The sequence below is a fragment of the Rhipicephalus sanguineus genome, chromosome 4 (assembly GCF_013339695.2).
Source record: "Rhipicephalus sanguineus isolate Rsan-2018 chromosome 4, BIME_Rsan_1.4, whole genome shotgun sequence".
Lineage (NCBI taxonomy): Eukaryota > Metazoa > Arthropoda > Arachnida > Ixodida > Ixodidae > Rhipicephalus > Rhipicephalus sanguineus.
In genome coordinates this window covers 165,783,361-165,804,736 of record NC_051179.1, presented here as the reverse complement: position 1 = coordinate 165,804,736, position 21,376 = coordinate 165,783,361, and the positions used below count along the sequence as shown (strand labels likewise).

At 48.9% G+C, this 21,376-nt stretch overlaps 1 protein-coding gene across 1 annotated transcript in view; it reads left to right on the top strand.

Annotated features, from left to right (window-relative positions):
- LOC119391816 (fatty acid synthase) overlaps window positions 1–21,376 on the top strand; it is a 169,801-nt gene that overhangs the window by 139,680 nt on the left and 8,745 nt on the right. Inside the window, exons 11-14 of the mRNA XM_049415410.1 lie at window positions 4,855–5,112; window positions 8,954–9,170; window positions 11,521–11,775; window positions 18,972–19,145. Of these exons, the coding sequence (XP_049271367.1) occupies window positions 4,855–5,112; window positions 8,954–9,170; window positions 11,521–11,775; window positions 18,972–19,145 (904 nt within the window). The remainder of the gene's footprint in view (window positions 1–4,854; window positions 5,113–8,953; window positions 9,171–11,520; window positions 11,776–18,971; window positions 19,146–21,376) is intronic.

The window sequence follows — 21,376 nt, the reverse complement described above, 5'->3', positions numbered from 1 at the left end:
TCGAGACGTGTGTTGTGCTCACGGAACGTGCGCCCAAAGATCACTACATCGTCTAAATAACACATGCAGATTTCCCATTTCAAACCGCGCAAGATGTTGTCCATGAAGCGCTCGAACGTGGCTGGCGCATTACACAGTCCGAACGGCATTACATTAAATTCGAAAAGTCCATCCGGTGTTACAAATGCCGTTTTTTCCTTATCTTCCTTGTGCATTGGTATCTGCCAATAGCCTGACCGCAAATCGACAGATGAAAAGTAAGAAGCCGATGAAAGGCAATCTATAGCGTCATCGATCCGTGGAAGAGGATATACATCCTTTTTGGTGATAGCGTTGAGGCGACGGTAATCAACGCAAAATCGCCATGAGCCGTCTTTCTTCTTAACCAGGATTACTGGGGCTGCCCACGGACTGCACGACGGCTGGATAACATTTTTCTTTAGCATGTCTTGAACTTGTTCATGTATAACCTTGCGCTCCGAAGGTGACACACGGTATGGCTTCTGACGGATAGGGCGATTACATCCCGTATCAATGCGGTGCTGTATGCGAGAAGGGGGAAATGATGGTGGATCCTCCTTCTGGGCAAAGTCGAAAACTCCGGAGTGTTTCGTGAGGATACTCGCCAGTTCACGGCGCTGGTTAGTGCTGAGCTCTTTGTTGATCATAGCCATAATTGAGGAGTCTATGGCGTGCGCAGTATCAGAATCGGACTCATCCGCGGAATCGCGGCTCTCTGCAAGGTTGGCAAGAGAAAATACTTGCTGTTCGCGAATCGCCGCAAGCTTCAGACCCTTCGGCAGTGTCGTGGGTTCATCGGAACAGTTGATGGTCCATAAGCTAGTGCGCCCTTGAACAACTGACAGCGTACAATAAGGTATCAGAACATTTTTCTTCATGCAACTCAGGTGAATCGGTTCCACGGTAGCGTCAAATGTCTTGTCGGTTGTGGGGGAACATGTGACTGGGACACACTTTGCTGACAACGGCGGAACAACTGTATCTATGCATACGTAAAGGGCACTTTCGTGACAAGGCAGGTGTTCCATAAACGCAGACGGAATGCCCGAATCTACGGTAATTTCTCCCGTTCGGCAATCAACATTAGCACCGCACAGCTTCAGGAAATCCAGGCCCAGTATTACGTCATGCGTGGCGTGAGGCAGAACTGCGAACTCTGCGTTATATACATGACCACCCAAGCTCACTTCCACACTGCACACACCAACAGGATGTAGGAGGTCGCCACTCACTCCGCGAAACGTATCGGTACGGTCCCAGCAGAACATCACTTTTCGACCAAGGAGGCGCTTGAACGCGAAACTCATAACGGAAATGGTTGCTCCTGTGTCCACTAAGGCCATAGTTGAAACGTTGTCTATCCACACACACACCTTATTCTTGAACATACAAACTGACGGAGGTATTTCTGTCGAAATCGTAGAATGTCCAGCGACCTCACCTCCAACGGCCGCGTCGACTAGTTTTCCGGAGGGGGCGACGGGTAGCGGCGCCGAGGAGACGGCGAACGACTTACACGAGGAGCAGGCGGTGGTGTTAAGCTGCGATCGGAGGCCGGAGAGGGGTTTCGCAACATCCCTGGTCTTTGGTTGGCCGAGCTTCCTGTGAACATGTAGGCATTTGATGCACGAGGGCGGTCAGATGTCGTCGAGCGGTCGTACCTCGGCGGCTGGCGGCGATGGCAGTACCTCGCAATGTGGCCCTCGACGCCGCAGCTGTAGCACACGGGCAGAGGTCGTGCAAAGAAATGCTGTTTAGAACGCTCCGCCGTGAAGGGTCGTCTCACCGGATGCGGAGGCTCAGCAGCCTGGACTGCAGCTGTCTGTCGCTGTGTGCCGCGGCCGGGACGAAAGCGTTGCGCATGTTGCTGTTCAAATGCGAATGTGTCTGGATGCGGCCACATTCTTCCTGGTTCAGTGGGGTCCGCAACGCACACTGACGGTGGCAAAGGAGCACATGGTGCTACTGGCGTCGAGTAGTGCGGAGAGTAGGTGACGTCGTGTCGCCGCAGTTCTTCACGCACGATTTGGCGAATAGTTGAAGCAAGGTCGGCGGGCGGACTTACATCGACGCTGGTGACAGTTGTGACATTCGCCAGTCGCCCAAATTTCGGCGCAATGCGACGTGTCTTCAGCGTCTCAAAGGTACGGCAGTGGCGCAGAACATTCGAGACAGAGGTAAGATCTTCTCTACCTATTAGGAAGTTGTAAACATCTTCTGCGATACCTTTGAGAAGATGTCCGACCTTGTCTTCTTCCGACATCCGCGGGTTTATAATCTTGCACAGCTTGAGGACTTCCTCTATGTATGTGGTGCAAGTCTCCCCAGGAGTCTGAGCTCTTTGCGCAAGCGTCCTCTCAGCGCCTTTCTCCTTAGAATCAGAGTCACCGAAGCATTGTTTCATTTCTTCTACAAAGAGCTCCCACGTTGTTAAAGACTCCTCGTGATTCTCGTACCATACCAGAGCGGTTTCCGTCAGAAACAACGCTACATACTCGAGCTTGGAGATGGAGTTCCAGTGGTTGTATCGGCTCACCCTGTCATAATGCTTGAGCCACTCGTCCACATCTTCTCCTCCTCTTCCAGCGAACGGGCGCGGTTCCATGTAGTGACGAATCGCTGCATCCGGTGTTGACCTATGCGCAGTTGCAGCTGACACTGAGTCTTGTGCCTCGTTCCGGAGCATGGTGAAAGTCGTCGGTGAGAGACCGGCAAGGCGGCGGCTCCGGCGAAGTTCAAGCGGTTGTGGCTCCGTGGTACGTCGACGTCGTGTACCCAGCACCTCCACCACTCTGTTACGCGTACGAACGGGGTTTATTGAGATGCGACGCAGCGGTAGCCTCAGCGGCCTTGAGTTCGCACCGAGGTTGTCGCTATCGCCAGGCACGTCTTCTTCCTCCTCACCTCTGTCATGCCCAGACCCACTATATATATATATATATATATATATATATATATATATATATATATATATATATATATATATATATATACATAATGTGTGTGTGTGTATATATATATAAAAGTCACCAATAAAAATAATTTAGAAGAAACATTTTCCGAAGAGCGCGACCGGGGATTCCGCAGCGCCCTGCGCTAGACAATTCCGGCACGCGCCATACGTGCTCCAGAATACTAACGGCGAGCTATTTATATACGAATGAAACTCGATTTTACAAAACCTTATTTTACGAATTACCCAATTTAACGAACAAATTCGGATTCTTTCCCCAGTTACCTATATGCTTAATGCTTTTACGAACTCGAAATAACGAAACAAACTTCGCCGCGAAACCTGAATTGATAAAACATTCCGGAAAAAAGGTGGAAAACATTTTTTTTTCGAATTTATGGCGTCTAGAATGTCTGGCAGTGCGCTGCCAGGCTGCGTCGAGGTTGCGTCGGGCTGCACAAGCCCGCAACACGACCAGGAAGAGGCATCGCCCAGTTCTTGGGAAGATCTTCGTCAGCGATCATAACTTCAAGCAGATCATAACTTCTACGACTTCGTGATCGACGACGCAGACGCGGACACTGACACAACACTTCTCGACGACGAGGAGATAGTGTAGCTTGTTTACGGCGCACAAGAGGAGTCTGAAGAAGTGAACGATCCGGATACTGGCCAAGCACCCGTGCCCACAACAAGCCAGGTGATGGACGCCGTCGACCTTTTGAGGCGATTTGCTGGGGTACACGAGGGTGCCGAGGACGCTTTGATTTCGCTGGCCAGCTACGAGAATTGTGTGCTCCCGCTGTTCATGAAGCGCGCGCATGGGCGGAAATCATGAGCTTTTTTACTAGGCAATAAATTTGTCGTTCTCTCGGTTTCAGGAAGTTCCCGATTTAACGAACTAATTAGCGGGTCCCGATCACCTCATTTAGCCGAGATTGAACTGTACACCATTTACCGCTGGCGGTACGCGAAGCTTCAGCGTATTCATGTCACCCGCGAGGTGGCGGGAAGAGCGCGCTTTAAAGGCCATCGCCCCGCTAATAGCTGCGTTAGGTTGGCTGCTCTTGTGTTCGGACGAGCAGTAGCGTTTGAGACTTGGATAAAACGCATGCGGCGTTGGGTCAAACGCATGGGACGCCACACGTGGCGAAATTCAAGTTATGCTAGACGCGGGCTATGTTGTGTCGCTGCCCGCGCTGCTTTTGCATCGTATCGCTGGCGAACCAGGGTAGTTTTCGATTTTTGGGTCTTGAGCCAACGTTAGCGCAATAGCCGAAGAGTGGCTTGGGTTCTACGCTTGTGCCCTGGCGGCTCGTACATTTCTTGGGTCGCCAATTCTGAATCTACCTATTGTTTCGATAGAGTTCGGATGTGCGCCTCCGATTTGTACTTTGATATTCAGGACGGGTTGGCCCGTGCTCGCAGCACTTATCCCTTAAGGGGGAAGTTTGTACGTCTTGTTCTTTCACAGCAAAGTTTGCGTTGAAGCTATAGACCGCACGAAAGTCACTTCGCTCGCTGCAGCGGCCGCATTTTCGAAACGAGTGAGCTGATAACTAGATGAGCCCAAAGTAGAGGCTAGTTAAAGTAACAATTGTCACAGCTGCTAGATACCGCTCTTCTTGCGTGTACCTGTGCGTTCTTTGTGCTTGAGCAGCGCGCAGGAAGTTTCGAGCTGCCTGCCGTTCGTCGTGTGACATTCCAAATTGTTGCTATCGCAGTCATTGCTTCGCCATTGTGACGAAACCGTGACTTTTTAAAGCTACGTCTTTGTAACGTTGGGCTGTAATATTTCTATTCGGTCCACATGGTATTCTAACAATTGAATATTCATTCTTTGCAATTCATTCGCTTACATGCATTTTCTCTCTCTACAGGCGATTCTACGGCGTACTGTGGATTCTTCAGCCAACACCTTGGGCCTGATGAAGCGCAAGGCGAAGAACCCACTCATATTTTTAAGCTCATTGGGTAAACTGCACAACCTCGGTGTCCAGATGAACCTGTCCCCCCTATACTCTACCGTGTCATGGCCGGTTCCACGTGGTACACCAAATATTGCACACCTTGTCAGCTGGAACCATTCGCAGTCTTGGACAGTCGTCAACTTGAAGGATTTTCCGTCCTCGTCTCAGGTTGGCCTTCGAATATCTTACCTGCCCATGCAAGAAACAAAAATACATGTCACCGCCTAGAGCTAAGTGTTCTGGCAGGAATCGCTGTGGTTACAACTTAGATAAGGACGGCCTATAGTGTTGGGCCGGCTTGTGTTGCCAGGGCTGGGCGTCAAAATTGAAATAACAGAGGCAAAACTAACACGACAAACGCTGTGATGATGTGTATGTCCGTTAGCATCAAAATGATACGGTCGCATTATTTGCTCGGTAGACTGTTTAAACGGACAATTTATGAGCGGCGTGTTAACAAAGCGAAACTCTCAGGTGTCTACGTTGGAGGTCCCCTCGGACATTCGGTCATCTCGACGCGAAACGTGGCGTGACGAAAAAAATCCCTCCGCGTTGCTTGCGGAAACATATGTCAGTCAGTGAAAAACAAAAACAAAAAATCGTGAGGAAATGCGAATGCATTTCTTGCGCTGAGAGTACACGACGTAGTAATTTTATTGGCGTGAAGCTGGATACGTCGACGCGCTCAAGTGTCTCCCATTTGGGCGCCTCTTTCAACGAAGGCTTCCTGCGTGCGTTCGTAGTCACCTCAGGGATGTTGCCACCGCCTTCAATGCAGCACAAACGCGTTTAGAACGCGCTGTTTTCAGGCTGTGCCAAGGCAGCACAAACGCTACAAACGCATTTGAAACGCACTGCATTGAGGCGGTGGCGCAGGGAGGAGAGAGAGCGAACGGCGAGAGAAGGAGCGGCGAAGCACTGCACCTGCCCTCTCCACACACGCGGGAGCTCCGCCGAGCCAATGCCACCTAGAAAAAAATTTGCGCTGGCCGAGCTCTCGCGATGCGAGTGCCCTCACACGCCAGAGCGCGCTCCTCCTCTCCACTCACTCTCCGCTACTCCGCCCGCACCACCTGCTCCGGTTGGTAGGGGCGAGGATAAGCGCGCGCGCCCGCAGCTGTTGCTATGGGGAGGGAGTGAGAGCGGAGAGGCGTGCGGACAACGCCGAATGCCTTACATAGCCTGACTAAGAAATGCATTCGCATTTTAAAAAGCAATGAACTGGCAACCCTCGCCTCCTCTCGGCTGTGCTGCAAAGTAAGAGGTGTTGTTGCGCATAAAAGTGGGCGTGCGCGCACCAAATTTCGTGAAAACACGCGGCGTCGTACGTCAAAATAGGCAGAGTTGTTGCGGCGTTGGCTCTTGCCGGCAGCGGGCATAGAGTTTCCTACTAATACACTACAGGCAAATCTGGCGCTAGCGTCTATGGGAGCTGCAACGCATGACGCTTCAGGGAGCAATGGAATGATGTGTAGTACATCGATTTGCCTAAGCTTCGTTCTTTCAGGTCCGTTTGGCTTCGTGTCGACTGCAGCCGCTTTTTCGCAAGGCGAAGTTCAGCAATCATTTAGCAGTTCCACTTCACCACCTTTACCTTTTTAGGCTCACCGATTCAAAAGTCTAACGAAGTTCAAAATGATCCCTTTATTTATCCGAAACGAAAGCGAAACACCAAAATAGACAACGCCACCAGTGCAGTCGACGCCGCAAGGACGAAGATTAGGCAACACCATAGGCGTATCTACCGGGGCGGGGGGGGGGGGGGGCGGCACAGGGGCGGAGCCATATTTATTTCACAGTGGTCACTGTCGGCTGCACACAGGGAAATGAACGACTGTGGCAAGTTTTCCGTCAACACAGTAATCACGTCATCACATATACAAATTTGGCCTACGCTTCTGCTGTGGAAATTGTCTGCCACGTCTAACGATCCCGCACTGTACGCTCTCTGCGGTTCAGGCCGCCTATGCAACTGTTTCGCGCCTTGCGCTCCTGCACTCTAAGGGAGGCTACCGCTGACCAGGTGCTGTATAGCATTAAACGCTCCGTGATGCTTTTGTTATGCTTTGTCTGGCCTGGAATTTACATAATCGACGACGCAAATACGGACGGGGACCACTAAACGCTTTATGGACTAATGAAACGCTCTTCCTGTTTCAGAATATTCTTCTTTCATCGACAAGGAATAGCATCACCGTGCTCTATATCCAAGCTGCTGTGGGTCAATGAGAGTGCAAAAGTGTTGAGTGTTTTTGCTCGGCAAAACCGGGAGAGCTAAAAAGGGTTTCCGCTTTAGTCTCCGATCAACTTGTTTCGCCTTGCTTATCATATTGCCACGCGCGCTCCTTTTTGTCATTTTTATGTAACTAGTCCGTTGCACGCAGGGCTGGGCAAAGATACTTTGAAATTGTTTCGCGATACGATACAGGATACTCAGGCAAGAACTATTTTAGATGCAGTTACAAGATACTACAACACTTATTGTGTCCGATATGACACATTCCCATTGCATCTTTAGATACTTCGATACGTTCAGAAATTTGTTATTATATAAATATATAATGTAGCACTAGTTTAGTGCTACATTATCTATTTATATAATAACAAATTTAAAAATGAATTTGCGAATTCGCCTATGCAGAAAAATGTTGGATTGAAAATTTATTACCTCTGCCCAATTTTGCTTCATTTGAATGAATTGTCTCTTATTTTCTCAAATGTTTTGTACTTCTTGCTCAAGGTATTTAGTTTCATTCCGAAACATGCTGATGGCGTTGCTTTAGCTGCTTACCATGACAGCTCCTTTATACACATCGGGGATAGTGGTTTTTGCTTGTCGCTTTTGCAATTGATGGGAGTCGCTGCTTTGCTTGCTGACCAGCTAGCGGGTTGCCATCTGATCACAATAATTTCAATAAGAAGCCTCCGCATGATGGTGAACATACCGCTGTGGAGTTATAACTTGCCCGTAAATATATTACGATTTTTGCATTAAAGGGACACTAAAGAGCAAAACGATTTTTCTCGCATTAGTAAAGTAGTATACCACGATACCCAAAACACCACGCTTTCTGCGCGAAGACGCTTAATAAGCGAGAAAACGCGCAAAAAGAAAATACAGGTGCCGACGCCACCTTGGAATTCCCGCACCATTTGCCGTGACGTCACATATTTTTGACGGCGCCTGCGTGGGCCTACGTAGTTCCTGACCGGTTAAATCGAAGTACATTTACTCTGAGGTGGCCAGAGACTTGACATAACGAGTTTGTGGAAATTTCGTCGGGCCAGTGGCGCCAAAATACATTAAATGCTCTTTCAAATACGTCACGAATTACAAAGTTCGGCGCGAAATTTAAAAATGAAACTTTGAACTTGGTTTTCTGCTCTAATAATAAACCTATGGTGGTGAAATAAACTACACAAGAGTTCTCGAAGCACACTTTATCAATCTAAACCAATTCATTGTTTCTCTTTAGTGTCCCTTTAACGAATCACCGGAAGCAAGGACATGTGCAGCCCAGAAATGTTTCATACATATTGTACAGTTGCCCAAGGCACCGCCGCTATTCACACAATTCCCACTTATAGCTCGGATCACCTTTTGATTAGTAACAGTAAAGTAATTTTGGGAAGCCTAAACAAGGAAAAACGTTATATTTAAGTAACAGAGCAAAGCGGTTCTGTATAAAACATTTAGTATAAGAATGTTTCCCGCATACCTTTGCTAGCACATTTAAGATGGGTCCTAATAACTTACGTTATTATAATGAAAACTCAATTTCGTTTTTACTAAGGAGTCAGCAGAATTTTTGTGATTGTATACTCCATGTGCGCCCGGATTATAATATATTTGTTCTGATCATCGCATTTATATAACAATATATTCAAGTAGAATATAAGTATGTAGGGTACTTATTCTCTCGGTGAATTCTATAGTATCCAGCGATGGCGAAGTTTAATAGTGTGTTTTGTTCATTCATTTTTGAGCGACTCCCTGTTTTGCACGCAGGCATCAGAGGAGATCATAGAAGTCGACCTAGAGTCCAACGAAGTGGACAGGTTTTTAAGCGGCCACATGGCAGACGGCCGTCTGCTGTTTCCTGCGAGTGGACACATTCTTCTTGCTTGGAAGGCTATGGCCAAACGATGCGGCATGCTTCACGTCCACATGCCGGTTATCTTGGAAAATATTACGATACATCGAGAAATAGTGCTTCCCTCAAGTGGTAAGTGCTGCGTCACATGGGAAAATACAAGTGTTCTTTTTTGTTCGACTTATGTCAAAAAATGAACAAATAGAAATCTCGTGATTCTTCATACCAGTCTTGCAAGGAAGGGCAAATATCAAGTATATTCGCATTGCAGTTAGGACGAGGTTATGGAAGAGTAACAGGTAAGCTGTCTTTTTTTTTATCGTTACTGTTTTCTCAGTTCACCATCTTGGGCATCCGTGGCACGGAAAATAATGTTATGATTTCTATGTCGGCAAAGTCGAACTAACATGCAATGAAACGACCATACAAGAAATATAGGAACGAGCAGAAAATACAGGCAGATGTTTCTTTTTTCCTTTCGAGGTTTTTCCTTGATATGACTTTTAATCCTGATTGCCTGCGAAGCGTCACTCGGTCAAACCGAAAAAACGAGCGCAGAGCGCCTCAACGGGCAGGGCACGACGAACACATTCGAGGAACTCGCCGCATCCACACTCACGGCCCAGAGCCAAGGACTCAACTCCGCAAAACACAGGCGTTCCGCGCTGACGCTAGTACTTTACCCCCCCCCCCCCCCCCAACGCCACAGTTCTGCGGAGACGAGACCCCATCCCATGTCGCATGCCCCCACACTATCACGCAAAACGGCGACAAGCCCGAGTTACCACCCTTCGCAAAGGCGACACAAACGTGCACTTCACCGACGCAAGCCTCCCGCGCGCACGCCTATTGGGTGCGCATGGGAGGGGGGGGGGGGGCAATTCTGCCTCATACATTTACTGAGTCGGACATTTCACGTTATTTCTCATTTCGCATCACTATGACTACGCATCTTTTTGACGACAATGGCGACAAGGAAGTTTTGATGTTGCATTCAAAGAGCTGCTCACCTGCCACCATTAGCCCTGAAAGCCGGAGACCAATGGGATGCCATTGTGAGCAACACGTCATAGCTTCATTTTCATTTTTGCATCCATTGCAGAGCTCATTTTCTCTCGTACTTGACCTAGAGGAGGAGGAAGGGAGGTTCGCTGCGTTGAAACTCCCCCCCCCCCAATTAGAAAACCCTGCGGTAGCCTGTGCTTACGCCCTGGAAAGCCGTCTCCCTCAATAGGCGATCCCAAAGAATCCTAAACTCAGCAGGTGGCACGCGAGAGGCTGGCGCCGAATACAAACACCTACCCACACTTACATAGACCTCACAAGACACCTCGCGAAAAACACTGACAATTACAAATGTCCCTGGTAAGACTCCACGCCGGCACTCGAAGACATAATACCAGCGCACGCAGCCACCTGTCAATGCTATCTCACCCCTAATTAAGGACAGACTCATTAACTGGTCGTCGAAGGCCCGGCTCTCCGATATGAACTTGGGAAGACAATTGGCGAACCTTCACCCCTCGCGAGCCGCAATAGCCAGTGGGGCCTTGGAAGAGGTACTCCACCTACAGAAACCAAGCAGCCTAATTTTAATAAAGTTTCTCTCTCTCTTTCCCTGCAAAAAGTTTTGTGGGGACGGAAAAAAAAGCTGCAGCTTTCACCTTGACGGAGCTGCGATCCTATTTGTAAATCATTCTCTAAAATAAGAATATAGTTTATCTAGAAAAAAAATCAGGATTGAAATTGTATAGTTGCACTTGCGAGCTGTCGGATAGAATTTTAGGTATATGGAATAAAAGTTTAGTGAACTTACACTCTGATTTCCCAGCAAAAGGCTTGCGTATTTGAATACAATAGACACATTTTAACAAATGTTTAGGCGCACTGCAAAATGCAATGATGAGAGCAAATAATGGCAGCTTGACGCAACTATCTTATTGAATTAAAATATAGAGCACAAATTGCGCATCTTTACCATCTGTCCGCAGCGACGAAAGCCAGGAGGAACAGAGAAACACAACTAAAAGTATTTCAACAATAGTTCAAGTTAGAATTTTACAAGTGATCTGCAGCCCGTCGCCTCAATTACCTTTCATAACAATTTTGCGAATGCTTTTCATGAAAGGCAGGAGGTATAACTATACGACTACAGCAAACACCTGAAGAAGGATGCAGAGAAAATGCAATGACGAACACCCAAGCCACCAATGATGGATTACTAAATACGCGAGTCATGAAACAAGAGTGCAGAAGAGAAGAGACACGCAGAATGATCGCGCGCAGTAATCGATCGTTCAGCGCTCGGTCTTACTGTGTGCATCATACACTTGTGTGGTGTCCTGCTATCCGACCAGCCCATTTAGCAGTCAGCCTTTAAAATGAGCCAACTATAGCCTCTTATTACAGTAACTTCACTTCAGGGCAGTTAGTGCAGGTGATTACCCTTCCTTGAGATATTGACCAAACACTGCGTGTTCAGGGCCCGTACGTCTCTCAGTGAGTGTCTTGCCTCTGTCGGGTGAGTTTGAAATTGGCCACGATGGCAACGTGGTGGCGACGGGTCGTGTGCGCATGGCCAAGGAAGACGAGAACGTGCTGGACAAAGGCCCACCTGGAAGGCCGGCCGAGATGATTGATTATGGCCTGGATGGTGGAGATGTGTACAAGGAGCTCAGGCTCCGTGGATATGAATACAGTGGAGAATTTCAAGGTATTCTCAAAGCTGACGTGCAGAGTGAGTCCTATTCAGTCTCTAACACAATACTTCGTGTAGTCAAAACGTGCACTTTGTTCAGGTGTACTTTTATTATTTGTACCAATGATTCGATGTCATGTAGCACCCGACCACGAAGAGTATTGCTTCTGTAGTATCGCGACAACGCCTGCATAAGATGAGCACATTGTTTGGAAGAGGAAGCGCTTGCTGCGCGTCAACTTTGATTGCCCGATTCAGTTGTATCACGTATGTGAATGGCACAAATACCTTTCCTGGAGCTGCTGGATCAATTTAAATAAAATGAGTGCAGAAAATAAATTATGCGTGGGCATGAGAAGCCATTTTATATTTAGAATCTCGAATTGCTTTTAGAAATTCTTAAAGTTGATAAGATTGTAGCATAATATATGCAAATCCATCAATCTGCGCCCAAAATAGTGATGGCGCAGTGTTGTTAAGAAGAATCTCTACAAAACTACTTATGCGGCCAAATCCAAATATATAGATAGATAGATAGATAGATAGATAGATAGATAGATAGATAGATAGATAGATAGATAGATAGATAGATAGAGACAGACAGACAGACAGACAGACAGACAGACAGACAGACAGACAGACAGACAGATAGATAGATAGATAGATAGATAGATAGATAGATAGATAGATAGATAGATAGATAGATAGATAGATAGATAGATAGATAAGACAGATAGATAGATAGACAGATAGATAGACAGATAGATAGATAGATAGATAGATAGATAGATAGATAGATAGATAGATAGATAGATAGATAGATAGATAGATAGATAGATAGATAGATAGATAGATAGATAGATAGATAGATAGATAGATAGATAGATAGATACAAAAGGTCAAACTGCTTTTGGTTGGCCAAGAAATGCTTCGCATTCAGAAGCAAGCGATGAATGAAGAAGATGAAGTAGTACATACAATATCCAAACATCAATAAGTGAGAACTGCGACGTGAAGGTGACCTGCATCCGAACAAATGTTTGTCACAATTTTCATTGCCTCTATAAAGTGGTACTTGCGTACCATGAGTAAAGTTCAGGTTCTTTTGATGATGGGAAACCACACTCCACACTCGGCGCCCGAGACGCAACACCCGAGGTGATATAAACGAAGTGGGAGGTGAAATTAAGTTTGAAGGTAAAAAAAAGCAACGCTCCACACTCGGCGCCCGAGACGCACCACCCGAGGTGGTATAAACGAAGTGGGAGGAATTAACGTTGGATTCGCTGGTCGCTTGAAGAATGAGATACGCTGGAGTTTAGAGAAAAATCAAGACAACTTATATTTACAGACTTACAAGAAGAGTTACAAGCATAAATGTTACAAAGAAATAAAGAAAAACAAGTACTGGAAATGAACCGTCTGTAGGGCGACCCTACGAATTCGGCAGAGCCGACGGTGCCGAACACCTTAAGCCCGGTTCAGAACGTCAGACGGAACACCGGGGCCGCTTTTTATTACCCGATGCTCCGCCTTTACATTACTGCCGGCGAATAGCCGCCTGTTTGCCCTGTAATTGGGCGGTGCATGCAGCAAATCAACAAACTCGTGACAAGGTCACCGCCTCCTTACATCTATGCGGGCTCATACTCCTCGCCCCAAGCAACACACAAACAATGAGCAACCAAAAACAAAGTAAACTAGAGTTGTTGTGGCCAGGGCAGGCTCAGCTGACGCGACACGTGCCTAGAGCAAAGTGCACGCGCGCAGTGACGAGAAAAGAAAAGAAAAACGTGCCTGAGAAAAACGACCCTGGTGGTATGTCAAACACATTTGCCGAAGGGAAACTACCACTTCGACCACCCTCGGGCCACTTAGCTTCTCCCCCTCCGCGCACAACGTCGCACGTGGCACCACTTACAAGCTCGTTACCTCAGCTCCCGCTCCAGCTAGTCTGCCGAACCAGACTGTAAGCAAAGTGCGGAAATGGATGCCACGCCGAAGGGCGGGCCAGCGTGCAAACAATTGTCAAAGGTGCCGACCGAACGCTCGATGCCCCACGACGTGGGCCCGCTCCTCGTCGATCACGTATTCGAGCGTCAAGGGCCTGTACGTCGTCTGCTCCACCTGATGCACGCCACACATGACGAATGCCTCCGGCGACCGCGTGGTGCCCAAAAAGCAGGCCGCTTTCTCTTGTATCTCCCTGGGAGGCGCCCGCGATGCGCGTGAAGGGCAAACGACGCGGCCCGGAGGCGGCCCATTCATGCACCGCCGAAAGGCATCGCTGAGCAAACGGGGAGGTCATTACGACAACGTTTCCAACCCTTCCTGCCGCAGCCCGCGTGTGGGGCCGGGCACCTTTGTCCTGGGCGCGACAAGGGATCCGATGGGCTCACCTATCTCCGAAGCCTAAGTGCTTTTTGGGGCGATGCGCAGGCACTTCGAAGCACCCCACCGGCGTGACCCCCCAAGTTGGCCGCACCGAGTAAACAAAAAGAAGAACCGTGCGTCTGGTTTTGACGGCGGTCCTACACCCCCCACCCAAGACTTCGCAACAACTTGTATACAGTGTTGTCGAAGTAAACACAGCAAAAAGGCGGACCGCGCTCGACCTGAGGGCGCACGGTAGGTTAATAGCCGTAGCTAAACGGTGCCCTCGAAGGGGGCCGTAACTGTTCTCTACGTGGCGGTCGCGCAGCTTCCGGCATGGAAAAACGAGTGCATATTCCGACTTGAAACGGACGCGCGGAAAAATGTCCTAACAAAAAAAAAGAAAAGGAGCAAGAACAAAAGAATGATCTAAACTGGCTCATAGCGCCAGCCTACATGCTAAGACCAATCACTGAGCTGCCCTGCTCACTAAATACAGTACATGTATGCGAAACGCTATGCAGATTAAACGTGAAATAAACAAAAACACGTCAAACAACTCACTCAGCAAGCTTGCTCGACAAACGCTTAATGCGTAAAACATGCGACACCTTACACAAATGTGTACTCGTAATAATAAATAAAACAAATGCATGCCGCGGATAGCTATTCGGAAGCAAAGCTAGCGCTTCCCGGAACAATATACACAATCCCCAGCACTTGCCGTTTATAATCTGCATTTCCCAGCCAAAACGGAACAAACGCGCACACAAAATACATTGGCGGGTAAAAAAAAAAAAAAAAACATGCGGAACTCGCAGTTTACAATCATACACTTGCAAAAGTCACACACCATGGTGTAATCTTCAGTTCTAAACTTAACCACTGGGAGTGTTCATTCACGGATGTCCGCTGAATAGTCATTTCAGTCACAGCACATGCGGCACATCACACACACGGTGTAGTCACTCCGGTCTCACCACTTCCCCCTGGTCGCTGTCGAGCCGTAACATGCAAACTGCACTCTAAAGCTTTAAAAACTAAACCGGGTAAAACGCGAGGAAATAACTTTCTCGCCATCTCCTAACCTGCCGCTGTTCAAATGGTCACCTAGGTTGAATCTTTTCATTGGCCCCCAGGGTCAAAAGTACGCACGAGAAGTTCAGCGAAGATACCATGACCGTGGGGCACACCCTGGCATGCGCCTGTCGCCCTCGTTGGGCAATCCCCCGGCACGCAGAGAATTCTACCACCCAGTCTACCTACAATAGGGCCGCAGGTGCCTCTATGGAAAGACGGCGCTGGTAGACTGCAACACTCCTCAAATGTTAGTATTACGGCGGCTACCCTGCCCCGCCAGCATCCATTGTTTGTCGCGCACTCCCAATACTCACGATTCAAAGCGATTCGGTGCCACCGGAACGCCTGAATATTGCTCAGGGGGTTATCTTCCCGGCAGTGCGCCGGCGATTCGGTACACGGGAACGCCACCGTAACGCCTCGTGTAACATCACTCGCCACTGCGAAAGATTCCTTTCTAGAACCGCACGGTCGCCGTTCCTCCCCGCGCATTTGCTCCTCGCCAGAGTTAGACCAGCCACACGCAACGGATTCCGGCGCCGCGACATCTGCGCTAACCGACTTCAAGGATTCAACCGCACTCTCCTGCCTGGGCACGCGTGTAGTGTCGTGACTCGCGTCTCGCGACTGCGCCGCTAGGCTTACTAGAACTACCTCTGAGCTCGGTGATGACGCGGTCATCGCCCGCTCGCCGCCGCAAAGGATATTCTGTAGCGGAAGGATGCCTGGGTCCACGCCCTGAAATTTTGTTCCTGCGTATGCGTCCTGCGGTTGCCTGTCAGCGTCAGTATCGCGCTGAACACTCTTCTCCGATCCGAGATCGGTATCAGAGGCATCTTTAAACTCGACAACCTGTGTTGCCGCCACCGCATCCTTCGCCTCTGCCTCGAGTTCGAACTCGGTGGTACCCTCACACTCCGTCGGGAGCATGCTAACCGACTCGGCGCGTTCTTCTACCGGAAGCACATCAGTGTTATTACAGGCATCCGCGTGCGGTACCACGTCCGCCACCTCCTCGATAGTGCTCACTCGCGACGAGAGCTCATCGCTCACCGATTCGTGCACTAACCTTTTGGGTTCGGCGAGATTTGCTGTTTCCGAAACATGTGGCACAGAGCCTCTTCCTAGTGCCTCCCCCTGAGCACGGTGGCTCTTACGCAAAACTCTGGCCCTCCCTAACTTTGCGAACTCCAGCTCCACCTTGAGCAGCCGGCGGCGCTCTACTGCCAACTCGAGATTAAGCTCTGTTGTCTCTCTCGACCAACCGCGCATTAACGCTGTGTCGTAGACCGCAGGCGTTGAATACGCCCATGCGGCATACCGATGTAATGCTGCTTCCGACACATGCAGCACAAAATCTGTTCCTAGTGCCTTCCCCTCGGCACTCTGACTTTCCCGGAAAGCTCTGGCCCGCTCAAACTTTGCCAACTCTAGCACCGCTTCGAGCAGCTTGCGGCGCTCATCTGCCAAACGGAAATTCAGGTCTACTCTATCTGTCGACCAACCGCGCATTAACGCTGTGTCATAGACCACAGGCATTGAATACGCCCACGCGGCATACTCCTCTAATTCTGCCGTACCAAGCGACATGTCCCTCGGCTCGAACACGAACACAGGAGCGAAAGAAAATGAGGCCGAAGCAACTCACTCTGTTTTGTTGACGGCTCCCGTCTCCGATGAAAGTGATTCGACCATGTCCGATGATGGATGGGGCCTGGGTCGCTGGTGGTGACTCGTTGAGGGCTGCCTTGAACCAGCCGCTCCTCGTTGTCTTCCGAGAAGACAAGGCTATCTGCAGCGTCCAGCTGCTACAGCTACCAGCTGCAGGGTCCGTTGATACGGTGCCGATCAGAAATCGGTATCTTCCTCTGTAACTTCTTCGTCCGTAGTGATGTCTTGCCCAACTTCTCCTTCAATCTTCTTTAACTCAGTGATACCAATCCTGTCCGACTGCGCCAGTAAAGTCCAGGTTCTTTTGATGATGGGAAACCACACTCCACACTCGGCGCCCGAGACGCAACACCCGAGGTGATATAAACGAAGTGGGAGGTGAAATTAAGTTTGAAGGTAAAAAAAAGCAACGCTCCACACTCGGCGCCCGAGACGCACCACCCGAGGTGGTATAAACGAAGTGGGAGGAATTAACGTTGGATTCGCTGGTCGCTTGAAGAATGAGATACGCTGGAGTTTAGAGAAAAATCAAGACAACTTATATTTACAGACTTACAAGAAGAGTTACAAGCATAAATGTTACAAAGAAATAAAGAAAAACAAGTACTGGAAATGAACCGTCTGTAGGGCGACCCTACGAATTCGGCAGAGCCGACGGTGCCGAACACCTTAAGCCCGGTTCAGAACGTCAGACGGAACACCGGGGCCGCTTTTTATTACCCGATGCTCCGCCTTTACATTACTGCCGGCGAATAGCCGCCTGTTTGCCCTGTAATTGGGCGGTGCATGCAGCAAATCAACAAACTCGTGACAAGGTCACCGCCTCCTTACATCTATGCGGGCTCATACTCCTCGCCCCAAGCAACACACAAACAATGAGCAACCAAAAACAAAGTAAACTAGAGTTGTTGTGGCCAGGGCAGGCTCAGCTGACGCGACACGTGCCTAGAGCAAAGTGCACGCGCGCAGTGACGAGAAAAGAAAAGAAAAACGTGCCTGAGAAAAACGACCCTGGTGGTATGTCAAACACATTTGCCGAAGGGAAACTACCACTTCGACCACCCTCGGGCCACTTAGCTTCTCCCCCTCCGCGCACAACGTCGCACGTGGCACCACTTACAAGCTCGTTACCTCAGCTCCCGCTCCAGCTAGTCTGCCGAACCAGACTGTAAGCAAAGTGCGGAAATGGATGCCACGCCGAAGGGCGGGCCAGCGTGCAAACAATTGTCAAAGGTGCCGACCGAACGCTCGATGCCCCACGACGTGGGCCCGTTCCTCGTCGATCACGTATTCGAGCGTCAAGGGCCTGTACGTCGTCTGCTCCACCTGATGCACGCCACACGTGACGAATGCCTCCGGCGACCGCGTGGTGCCCAAAAAGCAGGCCGCTTTCTCTTGTATCTCCCTGGGAGGCGCCCGCGATGCGCGTGAAGGGCAAACGACGCGGCCCGGAGGCGGCCCATTCATGCACCGCCGAAAGGCATCGCTGAGCAAACGGGGAGGTCATTACGACAACGTTTCCAACCCTTCCTGCCGCAGCCCGCGTGTGGGGCCGGGCACCTTTGTCCTGGGCGCGACAAGGGATCCGATGGGCTCACCTATCTCCGAAGCCTAAGTGCTTTTTGGGGCGATGCGCAGGCACTTCGAAGCACCCCACCGTCGTGACCCCCCAAGTTGGCCGCACCGAGTAAACAAAAAGAAGAACCGTGCGTCTGGTTTTGACGGCGGTCCTACACCATGAATGTAAGGTGATATTGGATTTATTGTAATTTGTACGAAAACGCGGTGTGAACCATGCGTCAGCGTTGCGTGCACTTGTAGGATGATAGCTTGATTGCGAGGATGGTGTGGCTGTTAAGTAACCTTTAAAACTAGGCACCGACATATATAACGAACAAAGAGTACGAAATTGGCGCATAGTTTAATTTTGATATACATTGTGACATTCGAAAGCCTGCTTAGTGTAAATAAGTTGTCGGGATTACCGATCTGACGTATAGCACTAGCCCTTGTACCAGCCTTACATAACTAAAACAAGAGTTGCTGTCTTCTGTAAGCTAGTGGTAGAGTATTGCTGTGTCCAAACTACCTTTTCTTTGCATTCTCCTCAGAGCCGTACGGGAAACTCCAGTGGAGAGACAACTGGCTTTGCTTCATTGACGCAATGATTCAGTTCGCTAGCCTATCTGAACCGCTGCGCAGCTTCGTGACACCAGCAAGGATTGAGTCCTGCAGAATAGACCCAAATATTCAGGCAGATGTGTCCAAGACAGATGGAGATATAGGTGAGTGACCATTTGAAATGTGAATAGCATTTCTTTGGCTACTGTACGACGGATTCGATTGGGCTGACGATTCAAACTTCGAGTATGACGTCATGCACAAACACACACGCGTGCGCGCGCACACACACGAGTGACGTCAGCTAAGCGCATACATACACAGGATAAACATAAACTGACATAAGCCGAAGCCTTATAATCTTCACCAGTACACCAGACGTGCATGCCTAGCCAGGCGAAACAGATCGCCGTTAATAATGTCTCACGTGCAAGCAAGTTTGTTCAAGTCCTCGGCCAGTCCCTGGAAACTGAGCGCCCGTTTCGGTTTCAAACAACGTGCGCGCTCGTAGCGGTTCTCGGGCATCCTAAGATCAGCTTGAACGAAATGAGGTTTATGTGTATGTTCGCATTTATTCTATTTCACGAAATTTTACAAATGAAGAAATTTTATTGAACTATAACGAACTCTTATTTCGTGTATTTGTCACTTTTATTTCTTATTTTGTGAATTTTAAATCGGATGAAGCGCGGGAACTCGTTCACTTGTGTTCGTAGAGCTTGCCTCTGCTCACCCCTGCCACTCGCTCAGCGATATCACAAGTTGGATCGCGCTCGGTTATCTCGCTCGGTTGACGTACCAAGTATAAATACGGGAAAGATAAGATATTTGATGGGGCGTGCAGCGAACGGAAGCCGCAGGGAACCACGTCGAGGAGGCCAACCGAGTATTAGACGAAGATGGCTAAATCGGGGCGTAACATAATTTGCGCAGCTCTGTTGTGTGTTAACCCAGGGATTTCTAGTTCCCCGAAGGTTTTTCGGGTTTCTTAGTGACCACAGGTGAGCAGAAGTATTTTGGTCCATTACTACAGCAGGTATTCATTTTGCATGAGTACATCAGTAAATCCAGTTCTCTGCAAGCCTGACTGGACCGACATAAGCGCAGTGTCGCTTGACTAATTCGTCACGACGACAGCCTACCTGTTGTCGGCAAAATACGTTTATGAAAGACTTGAATGCGCGCTGGCTCGACGATACACTTTTAACTTTTGCCGTGTAGTTCAATGATGTGAAGCAATTATAGGCTCATTCATGTTCATCGAAATGCATGTAGCCAGTTTGTGGTCCTCTACTTCTAATACTGTTACTGAAGTACATGTTATGGACTCCCTGATGATTTGAGAAATCGTTTACCAAAAAATGTCGCTGGAGCCAACGTTTCAACAAGTGGTCCTTTCTTCGTCAAGGCAATGCTGCTGCCCTGACGAAGACAGTCAACTTGTTAAAACATTGTCTCCAGTGGCATTCCCTGTGGAGCGATTTCTCATCGCTTCACGCCTCCATCTTCCTCTGTACTTCTGTCTTGTTTGGTACTAAGATATGTCAGAAAATATGTTCGCCGTCATAACAGACATGATTGAGTCGAGTACGACGTGGCCTGCTCGTGATCGTTTATAATTTTCGCATTGGTTCGGATATTCTGGGTTCAATGGTTGCTCATCATGTGCACATTTCAGCTCAAAAGTAAAGGTGTTTTTGCAGATTGACACTTTCACACTACGTGCATGTCTCTGTTATAGGGTACGAAACATGCGATTAAAAAAAAAGATTTTAATTTTACTTGTGTTGATCGAGTTTTGTCCTAATGAGAAATCGGTCAGCTTTAGTTTGTCCACTTCGTCAGACACGAACAAAATTAAAATATGCCTAACTAAACTTAACGAATGGCCGCGTCGCCCGAGCGGCCAGCGGACCTGCAAGATAGCACGAACACATTCCGCTTGCATGCGAAGTCGGAAAGAAAGGCTTCCATGGCATCCCTCCTCCTCTCAGTTTCTCGCCCTTTCCCTCTATTTGCTGAGCTCAACACTGAAGTCATGAAAAAAATGTTTAGTTTGTGAACTATTTCTAGTAGATACCCGGCAGCCGCCAGTGCTGTAAGCGGCGCTGCCGCAGCGTATCAGCATGCGAGAGCGCGTACATGGGAGGTATAGGGAGTTTCCGCCCCCTGCCTTGGCACGCCTCCACAAACCTGTCGGTTTCCTTAAGAACTGTTTTGCAAGCCACCGCGTTGATACGCTTGATGCGATTTCAGAACGCTGACGGAGCGTCGTCGGGTCACCTATCGCATCGGGTTAGCCTATTGCTTCGACAATGATAACTGACACCAGCCAATTTCTGCCGCAAATATCTGTACTGTATGTACACATTACAGGTACATTTACTACCAAATA